The following is a 13,028-nucleotide window of genomic DNA, read 5'->3' on the forward strand; positions in this document are numbered from 1 at the left end:
CTCCTCCTCCTCCTCCTTCTTCTCCTTCTGTGTTCATTGTAATGCACATGACTTAAAAATTCAAAAGCAGACATATAGGGCTGGAGAGATGGCTCGTGGGTTAAGAGCACCTGTTGCTACAACAGAGGACCTGAGTTCAGTTCCCTGCACCCATAGGGCAGCTAACAACCATCTGTAACTCAAGTTCCATAAGATCTGATGCCCTCTTGTGGCCTCTGTGGGCACTGCACACAAATGGTGCACATAATAAGTAGGCAAATACCCATACATATAATGTTAAAATAAATAAATCTTTAAAAACGACATACACACCGGACAGTGGTGATGCACACATTTAATCCCAGCACTTGGGAGACAGAAGCAGGTGGATTTCTGAGTTCGAGGCCAGCCTGGTCTACAAAGTGAGTTCCAGGAGAGCCAGGGCTACACAGAGAAAACCTGTCTCAAAACAACAACAACAACAACAACAACAACAACCCCCCCACACACATTTGGGCTTAGTGTTCAATAAGTATTCAAATTGCCTTTGTGGTTTTGAAATAATTTTATCTTTTACACAATTACATATTTTGATATGAGCCATTTAAGAATAACTCACATGACACCCCATCAACTCAGAATACTTTAGTGTAAATTTTCAGAAAACATGGCCTTGTCCTACATAATTCTCCTACATAGCCACAATACAACCACTAAAACTAGGAAGCTATTGTTGACTCATGGCTACTCTCCACTCCTCACCTCAGAGGTGTCCTTTACAGAAAAAGAATCCAGCTCAGGATCATACACCTTGCATGCACAGCTTCCTGCCTTGGTATCTTGCTTTCTGGAATCAGTCACTTGGCAGTCCTTCCTTAATGTGACCTTGACTCTTTTGAGGACACAGGCCAGCTGTCTCTCAGTCTGGGATGGTATGATGTTTCCTCCTACAAGACAAAAAATGTATGTTTTAGGTAAGAATGTCACAGATATGATCCTGTGTCCTTTTTGAAAATTATCAGGTGGCATTCATTTTGATTTCCTTTTTTCTTCTGATATAAAGTTTCATTGGGTAAAAACACATATCAACAAAAAGATTCTCCACTGAGAGGCTTGGGTGGAAGGAATATAAAGTCTCTACCTACACAACCACGGAAAAGCCCTTAGAAACTTTTCAGAATGCAGATTGTCTCCCTCAGGCCAGAACAAGACCATGGGCCCTCAGAGTCCTGTGACATTGGTCTGAGCTGGAGAACAGGTTTCTGGAGAGCTAGAGGTTCAGGGGTTCAAGATAAGTGGGGCCAAGGAAAGCATTTCTGGTCCCAACTCCTGGAATGCACGTCACCCTGATACTGTACCACCCCTAGGCTGGATTACGGACCATAGAGGAAGAGGCAGCTCCTGAGATCCACCGTGCCATCTCTGGAGACCTGACAGCAGAGGAGGAACTGGAGAGGGCCATGGTAGAGGCTGCCATGGAGGAGGGGATATTCCGGGTGAGTGAGGGCCATGGCCACTTCTAAGGGACCAGGCACAGCAGGGAGTAAGAGAGAGAAAGGCTGGAAGCCAGGCTGCACAGGAGATGGATTTGGTAGCTAAAGTTACACCTTGCCACCCATATCTTCTGGGACTCAGAATCTATGGCCCCACAGAACTAACTATGATACACCATTTCCTACTTTCCCCACATCTATTTTCATTGCCCAGGGGTAATTTCATTTCCATTCAGTCCAGCCCTGATTTTTAGTTCTATAGAGAGTTGTAAGCCATGGGATCTTGGCGATTCTTCATGGACACCCCATTAAACTCTATAGGATTTTGTGAAATGGTGGCCCAAATAGAAGACATGCAGCATACCGTATCACTCGATTAGAGAAGAGCTAGAACACAGCTTTGCAAACTCCCAATTGACTGTGCCATGTTCCCATGTGTGCACTACCTGTATGGTTCCTGTCTGTCCATCAAAGGTAGACCTCGCTGAGGGTGGACTGTATTCTAGTATCGTCTTTCAGTACACTGTCTTCTGGCCTTATAGATGGCTTTTTCCTAGCCCTATCTTCCCAGGTTGTCAGCCAACCACCCAACCCCAGGGAACTCCATATCCTCATGCCCAGTCATTGCCTCCTCACTCTCCCCCTTGCCTCTAGAGGACCGGAGGCCTGTTTGGTCAAGTGGACAACTTCCTGGAAAGGACCAACTCTCTGCCCCCTGTCATGGCCAACCAAAGACCCCTCCAATTTGCTGAAATAGAGATGGAAGAGCTGGAGTCACCGGTCTTCTTGGAGGACTTCCCTCAGAACCCAGGCACCCACCCTCTTGCTCGTGCCAATACCAACAACGCCAATGCCAATGTTGCCTATGGCAACAGCAGCCATAGAAACAACCCAGTGTTTTCCAGGTAACAGTGGTAACTGCTGGCCACAGGAATATGAATTCTGAGATATATCTGAGAAGGAAGGAGGCATCCTAAATTTGTATAATGTTTTATTATTAACTTTATTAGCTATGTGTCCTTGGGGACCACTTTACACCCCTAGCACAAGAGAGCAAACCTGGCCTGAAGGAGTGTCTAAGGCCAGCAGGGGGCAGACTTTTGCTAACATCGGCCACAAACCTAAGCCAACCTTTCTGAGATTTCTCAGTGGGGAGGCACTGAAATGTATTGGTTACATAATACAGTTTAAGAAAGGGCGTCAAGCAGTAGCATACACTATAGGAAACTGAGTGATAAGGTCAGTTGTTGGATTTGGGTAGTTTTCTGTCTTAGGTTTTCATGGCTGTGAAGAGACACCACTGCCAAGGCAACTCTTATAAGGACAACATTTAACTGGGGCTGACTTACAGACTCAAAGGTTCAGTCCATTATCATTAAGGCAGGAACCATGGCAGCATGCAGGCAGGCATGGTGCTGGAGGAAGAACTGAGGGTTCTAAATCTGGTTCCGAAGACAAACAGGAGAAGGCATACTTCCTCGGAGATCACACCTACTCCAACAAGACCAGTCCCAGGGTTAAGCCTATTCCAACCACCACATTCCCATCACACCAATCCAAGGCTGCTATTTAAGTGGCATAAGATGCTATAGTACGGGCAGCAGAGCCACTTAGCCATCATAACTCAGGGGCTGGATTCCCAGGGGGACTCCTGCTCTGGACGGGCAGTGGTCTCATTGGGAAGATAGGGCAGAAGCCAGCTAAACAGCCACTTCCCTAGTCAGGACTGCCAACACCTCACTCCAGTCCAAAGAGGCCTCTTGAATGCAGCCCAGATTGCTTGAAAGGTACCCATGTCTCTGGGTCCCCATGGTGCTAGGTAGAGTGGAAACACAGAAGCATCAGACCTGGGATCTGCCGTGGGTGGGTGTGTCATGTGGTACAGTGGTGACCAATTAGGACCCGTTAGGTGTACCAAGAATACAGAAGTGTTACTAATGATGCGGGCTGGAAAGGCCCAGAACACTTCTCGGTTTCAGTTGCACGTGAGCAATATCTGGAGCTTTCAAAACTACCCGTGTCTAGAGTGGGTCCCCCAGCCAATGGTCTTCACCACAGATTCCCAGGTGAGCCTATGTGTCATTAGGATTGAGAGCTAGGGTCCTAAGAGTGCTGAGGATGTGCAGAATGTGAGAAGAGTAGGGGAAGCATTGAGCAGGAGTGGAGGCAGCCGTGAGTTTGGCTTGCTCCCCCCCAAGTCAAGGACAGCTAGAGTCAAGCTCTGGCAGAACCAGCCCTGGTGTGAAGACTCCTGCACTCTGATTGGATGTTCACTGGTACCTCTGTGGATGGGTTTCAGCCTGCTCTACTCCTGTTTCAGCATCTGCTATGAAAAGGAGTTCCTGGAAAAGGCAGACATGCCGGCTACTGGAGAAGGACCCTTCAGTCAGCCCTGCAGGGTCTCAGGTCAGTCTTTTCTGTGACTAAGAAGCTAAGCCTTCTCCTAGAGGGGTTTAGGGGTGCTCCCTCTTTCCTTAGAGCCTTGGAGGGTCCCTTAGAACCTTTATGATGGGATGGGTCCTGGGAGGAGGAACACTATCACCAGGCTGAGGAAGGCTCCAAATGGGAATGGGTAATGGGTGGGGAAGGCTTGTTCACTCTAACGGGCCTTGTGCAAGTCTATAGCCCCCTTCTGTGTAGCCTAGCCTGGAGTTCCCCTTCACTGGGTTCCTGGAAGGACAATCCCTGCACAATTGACCCCTGGGTGGTGGAGTCCTTGGCAGGTGGTCATGCAGTCTCCCTGTTGGTCTGGGAACACTGAGTGACAGGAGCATCCCCAAGATTTCTGGGGTTCAGTAACAGTGAGGGTACTTCCTTGCTTGCCAACACACTTTAACTTGCACACACATAGCCATACTTGTCCCGCGCTACCTTCTCGCCAGCAAGAAAAGACGCGGCACACAAACAGGATCCTTCTGCAGCAAAGCTTTAATGCTCTTGAGAGGGAGAGCATAAGCTTCCAACAGGCAAAGGGCGAAGAGAGGGGAGAGGAGAAGAGAAGAGAGAGAAGAGAAGGGGGAAAAGAGAGCGAAGAACCAAATCCCTCAGCTTATATAGAGCAAGATCGCCGCCTAGGACGTGTAACCCTCGGATTGGCGGCCTGCTGTCACCCCAGATGACGCCACGGGAAAGGCAGGGCACAAGGGANTGGAAATCTACCCAGCACATGCGCAGTTGCCTTGTTTGTTTGTTAGAGCACAGGACATCAGCGCTATCTTGTAATGGCGAATGTGAGGGCGGCTCCCCACACATACTGAACAACACACTGACTTGCCAGTGAGCCTACCCCTCAGCCTCTCCCAAACCATAAGGACAAAGTGCTGGGCAGGGAGAGCTGAGCCATTTCTGTCTGGCCTGGAGTTTCTTAGGTTTCAATGTGTATCTACCTTCTAAACTACCTGCTGTAGCTGCCCAAGAAAGGCTCTGATGACTCCACCCATTAGGGGTTGGCAGCCCCACTGACCTTGCCTTCCTTGGCCCACAGGACCTCACAGCAGATCCCATGTGGACAAACTGAAAAGACAGATGACCCAGAGAAGAATGCCTGAAGGCCAGGTGTCACCTTCCCTGTGCCAGGTAACAGAGGCAAAAGGCTGGGAGGAAGTGCCTTACAGACCCCACTTGGCCTGGCAGGGGAAGGGCCCTGTGGGTAGCAGTCCATCCATAGCGGAAGGGTCCTGTGTTCCTGCATCTTCCCCAGTCTGTTGGTCTTGGCAGAGACTCCCTTGGATGAGCTATGGGCTCCAGTGTGTCTGTTGGTTCTAGCATATCTGTTTTGGGGGTGTCTTGCTTTTCTGTGTTTGAGACAGCTCTCCCAGGCAGAGCATCCTGTGCAGAAAGAGGAAAAGGGCCCCACGTCATGGTCTCTGGGAACACCCGACAGCAGGAACTTTGAAGAGCATGTTCCCAGGAATTCGGCTCACAGGTGCACGGCTCCAGCTACTGCCATGCTGATCCAGGAGGTGAGGTGGGGCTGGAGCAGGGCAGCACACTCAGGGGTGGCCTTGTAATAGTCTGTTGTGGGGAGAGAGTAGGACCAAAGGTGGGGGTGGGGTGCAGAAGACAATTTGCCTGGAAGACCCACCCAACATCCTCTTTCCACTGCAGGCTCTGGTTCGAGGAGGACTAGACTCCTTAGCAGCAGATGCTAACTTCGTCATGGCAACAGGCCAGGCCCTGGCAGATGCCTGCCAGATGGAACCAGAGGAAGTCGAGGTGGCAGCAACAGAGCTACTGAAGCGAGAATCCCCAGAGGGCGGGGCTATGCCCTGGGAGCCTTGAGCCTCAGGTCCTCCCTGGGCCCCTTGAACCAGCCCTGGGGCTCCTAAAAGACCCTTATTACTCCCAGATGTGAGGCCTATACAGAATGACACAAGCTTAGAATGACCATGACCAAAAGCCAGAAAGTGCTGGAGTGGAGAAGGGTTAGCCCAGCTTAGCAGCCTCCCCTGCCCCGTCAGTAGTCAGCTGCATGGACTGAGTAGCAGTGGTCCGGAACCACCTCAACCAGGCAGGAGGCCATGGGTGGGCACGACCGGCCCTTCTCCTCATCAGCAAGAAGCAGGATTTGGCAGGGCTTGTGTGGCCATTCACAAAGGCTTGATTGGTGCCAGGGTCTGTCTGTCATAAAGCCACTCCATCTAGCTGGACATTAAAGTCTCCAGGCCTGACTTTGGCACCTGGCTTCTGCTTGTCTGTTTTATTTTACTGTTTTTAGAACATCTGGGATCCCCTCTACCCCCTTTCTCAGAGAAACTGGGCCTTGCAGAAGAGTACCAGACCATCTCCACTTTCCCTCTGATGACATTAGAAGAAATGCCACACCCTGGTTACACCAGGGCCAACCTGTTTCGAAGCTGTGACCCTGTGACTTTGGCCAGAGTCCACTGCCAACGCCAATGCTAGTCTCAGTGGCGGTAGTTTATGGCTATGTGTTCCCATGTCTCCTCTTCCATACCATCTAACAATGACTAACAGCTGCTGTCACCAACCAAGGGCCTCAGGAGCAACCCTTGTACTCACAAAGCCCTTCGACACAAAAGCCACTCACTTCTTACCACAGTCACATTCAAGATGAGGAAACGGGTGTGGGGAGATGACAAGATGTACCTGTAATGTATAGCTAATGCGAGGCAAAGCTGGGTCTGCCTTGCCCTGCCCTTGCCCTTCACAGGACACTCTTTCCTTCTGTCCATTCCTCCATTAAGCGTGGGCCAAGTGCCTACTCCATGGCTGTTGCTGTGGTAACAAGGCTGCCCTGCTGTGCAGCCTCCTGGCAAAGTCCACAATGGGCATCTGAGCTTCTGGGTCCTGCCCCAGGATGTGCATAGCACAGGGCAGAGGTGGCACTTGGTGACCTATGCATCCGGGTTCTAGCCCCAGCTAGGCCCCAAAGCTTCCTGGTGCCCTGTCAGTGAAGCAGTTACACACACACATGCACACACTCACACACACACATGCACACGTACACATACACACACACACGCACATATACACACTCATGCACACTCACACACATGCACACACATGCATGCACACACACATGCATGTGCACACATATGCACACACACATGTACACGTACACATACACACTCACACACATGCACACACATGCACACGTACACATATGCACACACCCACACACATGCACACACACATGCACACACACATACACACACATATGCACACACATGCATACACACATGCACACACACATGCATACACACACACCATGTGCCCTTTTCCTTCCTGTGCCGTCAGTGAAACAGTTTCAACTCCTCCCCTTTCCACACACCTCAGCACCAGCAGCTTGCCTTGTCTACCTCACTGATAAACAGAAACCACTGGAAGTTCCTTCACTCAGTTCTTCTAATCATATGATCTACCTTCCCGTCTCCAGGCATTCTCCACACCAGCCCTTCCACCCTCTCCCTGTCTCTGCACTGGGTCCTGGTTGCATCATCTTCCAAGTGTGGCTCAGCGTTACCAGACACCGCCCTCACATAGGTGAGGCTCCTGCTCACCTCTGAGCTCTAGTGTGCCTCTAGAATCTTCCTGAGCTCTACCTGACCAACCTCTAGCCATCCTTCAAACCTCTTTTGCTGTCACTCCCCAGGACATGACCAAGCTGTTTAGAACCTGACTCCCAGGCTGCGCCCCAGGCCACACTCCAAACACAGACATTCCCCCAAACATCTTTCTCATCCCAGAAGGCATAGAAGCACTGCGGTGAATGCAGTTTACCCCTGCCAGAGACTAAGTTCTCTGAAAGCTGGAGCTGTCCCCGCCTTGTTCCCAGCTGCCCCTCTAGGGCCTAAGATGCCCCTCTAGGGTCTAGCACTCTGGTGGCCCAGACACTGCTTGTTAAACAGATGTTACGACCAGCTAAGAAGCATAAACCCCTCCTGCTCCATGTCACCAACTCAGCAGACACTTCAGCCACCTTGGCTAGGAACAGGTGAGAGGAAACATCTCCGCCTTGTCAGCCATGGTGGCTCACCCCTTTAGTCCAGCGCTCCAAAGGCAGGGGATGTGGCTCTCTCTGAGTTCAAGCCCTGCAGAGATGAGGGGAGTCTCTCCCATAGAAAGGTGCAGAGCTCAGAGCCTCAATGGAAAATCCAGAAAAAGTGCGCTCAGGTGCCATCCCATCACAGTCACAAGAGCTCTCCCCTCTGGCTGTGAACAGGGCCTGCCCTTTCAAGATTTATTCATTGTGGTGCTAGGGATTGAACCCAGGGCCCTGCACATGCTAAGAAAGGGTTCTACCACTGAATTACTTGCCAGCCCCATCACCTGCTTTTTGTAAAAGAGAGAAATGGCCACACTAAAGTTGTTAGAGCAACCTTGGAAACTGAGTCTTACTCCCTGACGGCTGTGTCACGTGAGGGTCAGGGAGTTCACCTTGCTCTGTTAAGTCTAGTTCAGCTTGACCTTAGGGTACAGATGTAACGGTGTAAGGGCTTGTGTCCTAGTAAGTCTCCATTGCTGCGATGAAACACCATAGCTAAAGCAATCTGGGGAGGGAAGGGTTTATCTGGCTTATGCTTCCAAATGTAGGAGATGCTGGCTCCCGGAGCTGACCTTGACTCCCCATCAGGAGTCTTACAGAGCCTGGCCCTTGTTCTTCCCACCCTTGGGCTGACAGTGCAAGAACCCTAGGTGGCATCACAACATGCTGTTGTTGCTGGCCTTTGTTCTGAAGCTGTTCACACCTCTTATGACCACCCAGAACTGCCTGGATGTCAGCTCATCAAGATGGATGGACTTCCTGTGCAAAGCACTCTGATTGTTTTGTTTTGATTTCATTTTTGAGACAAGGTCTGCCTATACCACACTTCCCAGGTTTCAAACTCCCTTAGGATCCAAGTACTGGGACTGCAGCCATGCCCCTCTCGGTCTCTTCTATGTGGGGGGAAGGCAAAGACTCTCTCAGACCGATGACATATGACTTGACGTTACCACGCCCTGCTCCCATCACCCACCTCTAGCACCAGGGACCCACATCCACCCAGGGGTAGGGAGCCGAGACACAGGGCTTCTTCCTCGGGGCCTTTTATTTTTTGTTTTGTCTTTTGTTTTGTTGTTGTTTAAGACAGAGTTTCTCTGTGTAGCCCTGGAACTCACTCTATATAGCCCAGGCTGGCCTTGAACTCAGAGACCCTCCTGCCTCTGCCTCCCAAGTGCTAGAATTAAAGGCGTGAAGCACTGCCACTGGCCCTCTGGGCTTTTTCTAATTTTGGTTATGACTTAAGCTCTCTGCTCCACCCAGTATGAGCCTTCCTTTTGGGTCCTCCAATTTACTGTGGAGATTACAGAGAAGAGAGGAGAAAAAAGGTCTTTTGAGTCTTCTCTGCCTCCTCCCTTGACCTTCCTGACACTGATTCTGCTTAAGGCAATGCATTCTCTCTGTCTGCTGCTTCAAGTTTCAGAAAACATGGCGCTAAGGAGGGACACAGGCAAACTTTTTTAAGAGTGATGTCACTTCGGGCCAACTTGACTTTCAGAGCCAAAAGGTCCCTTGAACTGTTCCTAGTGTGGGCCATGAGACCCAGCAGACACTGCTTGAGGACTGACATCGACCACTGTCCAGTGACATCCTGAGGCTGGCTGGGTTTCTGGAGAGCTGGCGCCATCGAGGTTAACCTAGAATGTAAAGTGTTAAGTGCTTCTTTGCCGGCAATTTTCTGGGTAGGGCCTGGCTCAGGCAAATGTCTCCCAGAGCTAAGGAAATGATGCGTCCGGGGAGACTGAGGATCAATAACTCAAGGACAGGAGTGGCCTTTGCGAACTTCATCAGAGGGGAAGTGCTGTCTATGGAGGAGGGGCGAGCTCCTCTGGGGATCCATCTTGGAGGCTTGCTGCTTATCCCCAGCTCTCCGGGACCTTTGTTACCTGCCTCATCTGCCTTCTTTTTCCTCTTCTCTTCCCTGGCTTGCCCTGACTGATCTCCTCATGGGATCCCTCTCCTGTTCTATGCCATGCTCTCTGTCACTGCCTCCCTCTGGCGGATGGGGTGGGGGGGGCTTTCCCTTTGAGCCCCTATACCATGTGGCACAAGGGAGAGAGTTCCTCAGGGATTGAGAACTGCCGTCCCCTGTCTCTATGACCCCAGATAAGACAACCACTCTGCACCTCTGTGCAAAGGGGAAGCTGAAGTAAGCTACCCTATAAAAATAGCTCCATTGGGCAGGAGAGATCGCTTTGTTGGTAAAGTGCTTGCATAAGCATGAAGATTTGAGTTTAGATTCGCCATGCCAATGTAAAAAGCTGGGTACTATGACAATGGCCCACGTAGGCAGGATAGGAAAGCGGGGATGGTAAATGCAGGTGGGTCCCTGTGGCTCACTAGCCAACAACCTAGCCGAATGGGGTGACCTCAGTTCAACGAGAAATTCTGAGTGCAACTAAGGAAGCTATCAGATGATGACCTTTGACCTCTGCACACAAAGCAGCGTTGTTGAGGTAAAATTAACAGTTAATTGCACATATGTAACACGTACAATGGTTTGCTTGGCCTTACATAGACACTGACCACCTGAAAGACTTTTTGGTACACTTTTCCAGCCCTTCCTGACCTCTTCAGGCCCCCACCACTCCTATATCCCTCCCTTTCCAGGCAACCACTGATCTGTTTTCTGACACTTTAGGGTCACTATATTTTCTCGGCTGTTCCTCTCAGTGGGATTAGGCAGCATGTGCTATTTGGTCTGCTTCTTTCCCGGAGTACAGTTGAGATTCATCTACTCTGCATCAGTCATGTACCAGTAGCTCACCCTCTTTCCTTGCTGAATAGGATTCCGTCGTGAGTAGGCCTGTTGCTGTACCCATTCCCTGCCAGTGAGCATTTGGACCTATAGCAAAAGTTGGTGTCATCACCCCCATACATGCCCAACGCAGGCGACTTCCTAGGGTGCTCTACTTGCTTTCTTAGCCCATCAGCTGTCAAGGGGGCAGATCCCGTCTCTTCCTTCACAGCAGGTCCACACAAGATAGAGTCACCGTCAGCTTGCTTGGGTTTGAATTGCGCTCTGTGATTGTAGCATGATTTTACTGGTTTGCTTTGTGGAGATAATTATTTCTCCTTCCTGGAGCTGGAAGTATTGCATTGCAGCATGAAGCTCAAACACTCACCACATGCTCCGTACAACATTCAGAAAAAGTGACCGTTTTTACCTTGCTTGTCCCTCTGAGGTCTTTATGCTCTAGAATGGGTTAGTCCTGCAATATCTGAGCAGCGACCCTAACCCTTTTTAGTGGCTCTGTTTCATGGAAGAGTAACTAAGTCCCAAGGGAACAAGTGACCTGAACAGGGCCAGTCTTTGAGCTAGACACAAATGCAGATATGTCCTGGTATCTGACCTGGAAATAGTTCCAACTGAGGTGACTGGTGGAGGCAGAAGGCCCGTAGTGTTTTCCAGTGACTTCTCAGGGTGGTTCCTGAAGACTCCCAGGCAACGGAACAGCACAGCCAGTGTAACCACGGGACCCCAAAGGGTTAATATTTAGCCACGTATGTCTTTAGTCACCACAACCCAGTGACCAGGAAATTTAGTAAAATCTTAGCCAAATTGGAATGCACCAGAGAGAGAGAGATGGTAAAGGACTTGTTTTCTTCTATCTACCTCTCAGTAGCCCAAAATCCAAAAGGGGCTTCTACCTGTATGCAGGCTAGGGCCCCCTGGAAATCATTTGGGTCCTTTGGCATCTTTACAGATGGGCGCTCTCCAGACTCTGTGTCTGCTTTTACCAACTGTGTCAGAGTAGGTTAGGCTATGCCAGGAGCACACACAACCTACACATTCAGCCGCTGATCACAATAAAAGTTTATTTCTCATCTACGGTCTGTGAACAGCACAGGTGTGACAATGGCAGTGGCTCCTAAAGCTTCACATTTTATTGGTTCAAGTCACAAGGTCCCTCACTATCAGAGGAGTAAGGACGTGTAATTCTGAGCTCTGACTGGATAGGCAGAGTTCGGGAAATACAGGAACCACACTAACGACTACTACCCTAGCCAAGTGACCTTTGAACCCATTTCCCCTTTTGAAAAACAGGCACGATAATGGTGTACCCCAGAAATGATTGTGAGGGTTAGATGAAAACGTGTGTGACACATCCAGCGTGGTTACAGGGTGAGTGATAACTCTTCCCTTTCAGGGGCCCAGTCCCCAGGGAGGTGGGCCAGGATTACCTGTGTACGGAAGGGTGTATGCACAAGGCTAAGGCTTCCTCCAGGAAAGCACAGCGGCTCTCAAAGTGCTGCCATGTCATCAGCAGAGGACAGATAAGTTCTTGCAGATCTGCCGATCCACCCAGCAGATCTCACGCCGACTGCTTAGCTGACGAACCTAGAATTCCACGCATGCAGGGCAAGCCTCTACCACTGATCTCCACCCCGACCCGACACTAACGACACCTCATCCTCACAGCCTTCTTCTTGCTCACTCCTGAGAGTCCCTCGCCATCTTCTTTGTAAACCCACCCCATCTGGCCAGACAGAGGTGGGGTCTATCGGAGAAAAGGTGGAGCACTGGCAAACCACGTGAAGGACTGACATCTATTTTGAGGCAAGCACTGGGTGGGATTCTTGGTGCTCATCCCCTCATTGCAACTCCACAGTGGTCCTGAGATGAGGACGTGATCCGTCTCGTTTTGAGATGTGGGAGCTGATGCTGGGCTTGGTTACATCACCGACTAGGGGTTACATAGCTCATCATGTGGATGCGAGCTCTGGATGTGAGCCCAGACCTCCGTGACTCAGAAGATCACAACTCGGCCTCTGGGCTGCCTTTCGTTATTTCACTCAGACCAAAGTTTTGTCAGGACTATAAACGCCAGACAGGCTGATTTCAGATGTTTAGCCTTGGGGTCTTATCATGCTGCCAGGGTCAGCACAGCAACTGAATTTCCAGTCAATTTGCAGCTCAGCCCCTGCTTTACCATCCTATGCAACTTTGGACAAACCTCTTTCCCTTTTGGAGTCTGTTTCTTCATTAGAAAATAAGATGGCTGAATAATGTGACCTGGGGGGTTCTTTTTGAGTCTAGACGTTGATAT

General features: G+C 50.2%; 1 protein-coding gene across 1 annotated transcript in view; it reads left to right on the plus strand.

Annotated features, from left to right (window-relative positions):
* Positions 1-6,155, plus strand: part of Cacna1s (calcium voltage-gated channel subunit alpha1 S) — a 67,794-nt gene extending 61,639 nt beyond the window's left edge. Inside the window, exons 39-44 of the mRNA XM_021198567.1 lie at positions 1,347-1,475; positions 2,127-2,377; positions 3,793-3,878; positions 4,957-5,048; positions 5,282-5,434; positions 5,580-6,155. Coding sequence (XP_021054226.1) covers positions 1,347-1,475; positions 2,127-2,377; positions 3,793-3,878; positions 4,957-5,048; positions 5,282-5,434; positions 5,580-5,753 — 885 coding nt within the window. The 3' untranslated portion in view covers positions 5,754-6,155. The remainder of the gene's footprint in view (positions 1-1,346; positions 1,476-2,126; positions 2,378-3,792; positions 3,879-4,956; positions 5,049-5,281; positions 5,435-5,579) is intronic.
* Positions 6,156-13,028: the final 6,873 nt, after the last annotated feature.

The sequence above is a fragment of the Mus pahari genome, chromosome 5 (assembly GCF_900095145.1).
Source record: "Mus pahari chromosome 5, PAHARI_EIJ_v1.1, whole genome shotgun sequence".
In the NCBI taxonomy this organism is placed as follows: Eukaryota; Metazoa; Chordata; class Mammalia; order Rodentia; family Muridae; genus Mus; species Mus pahari.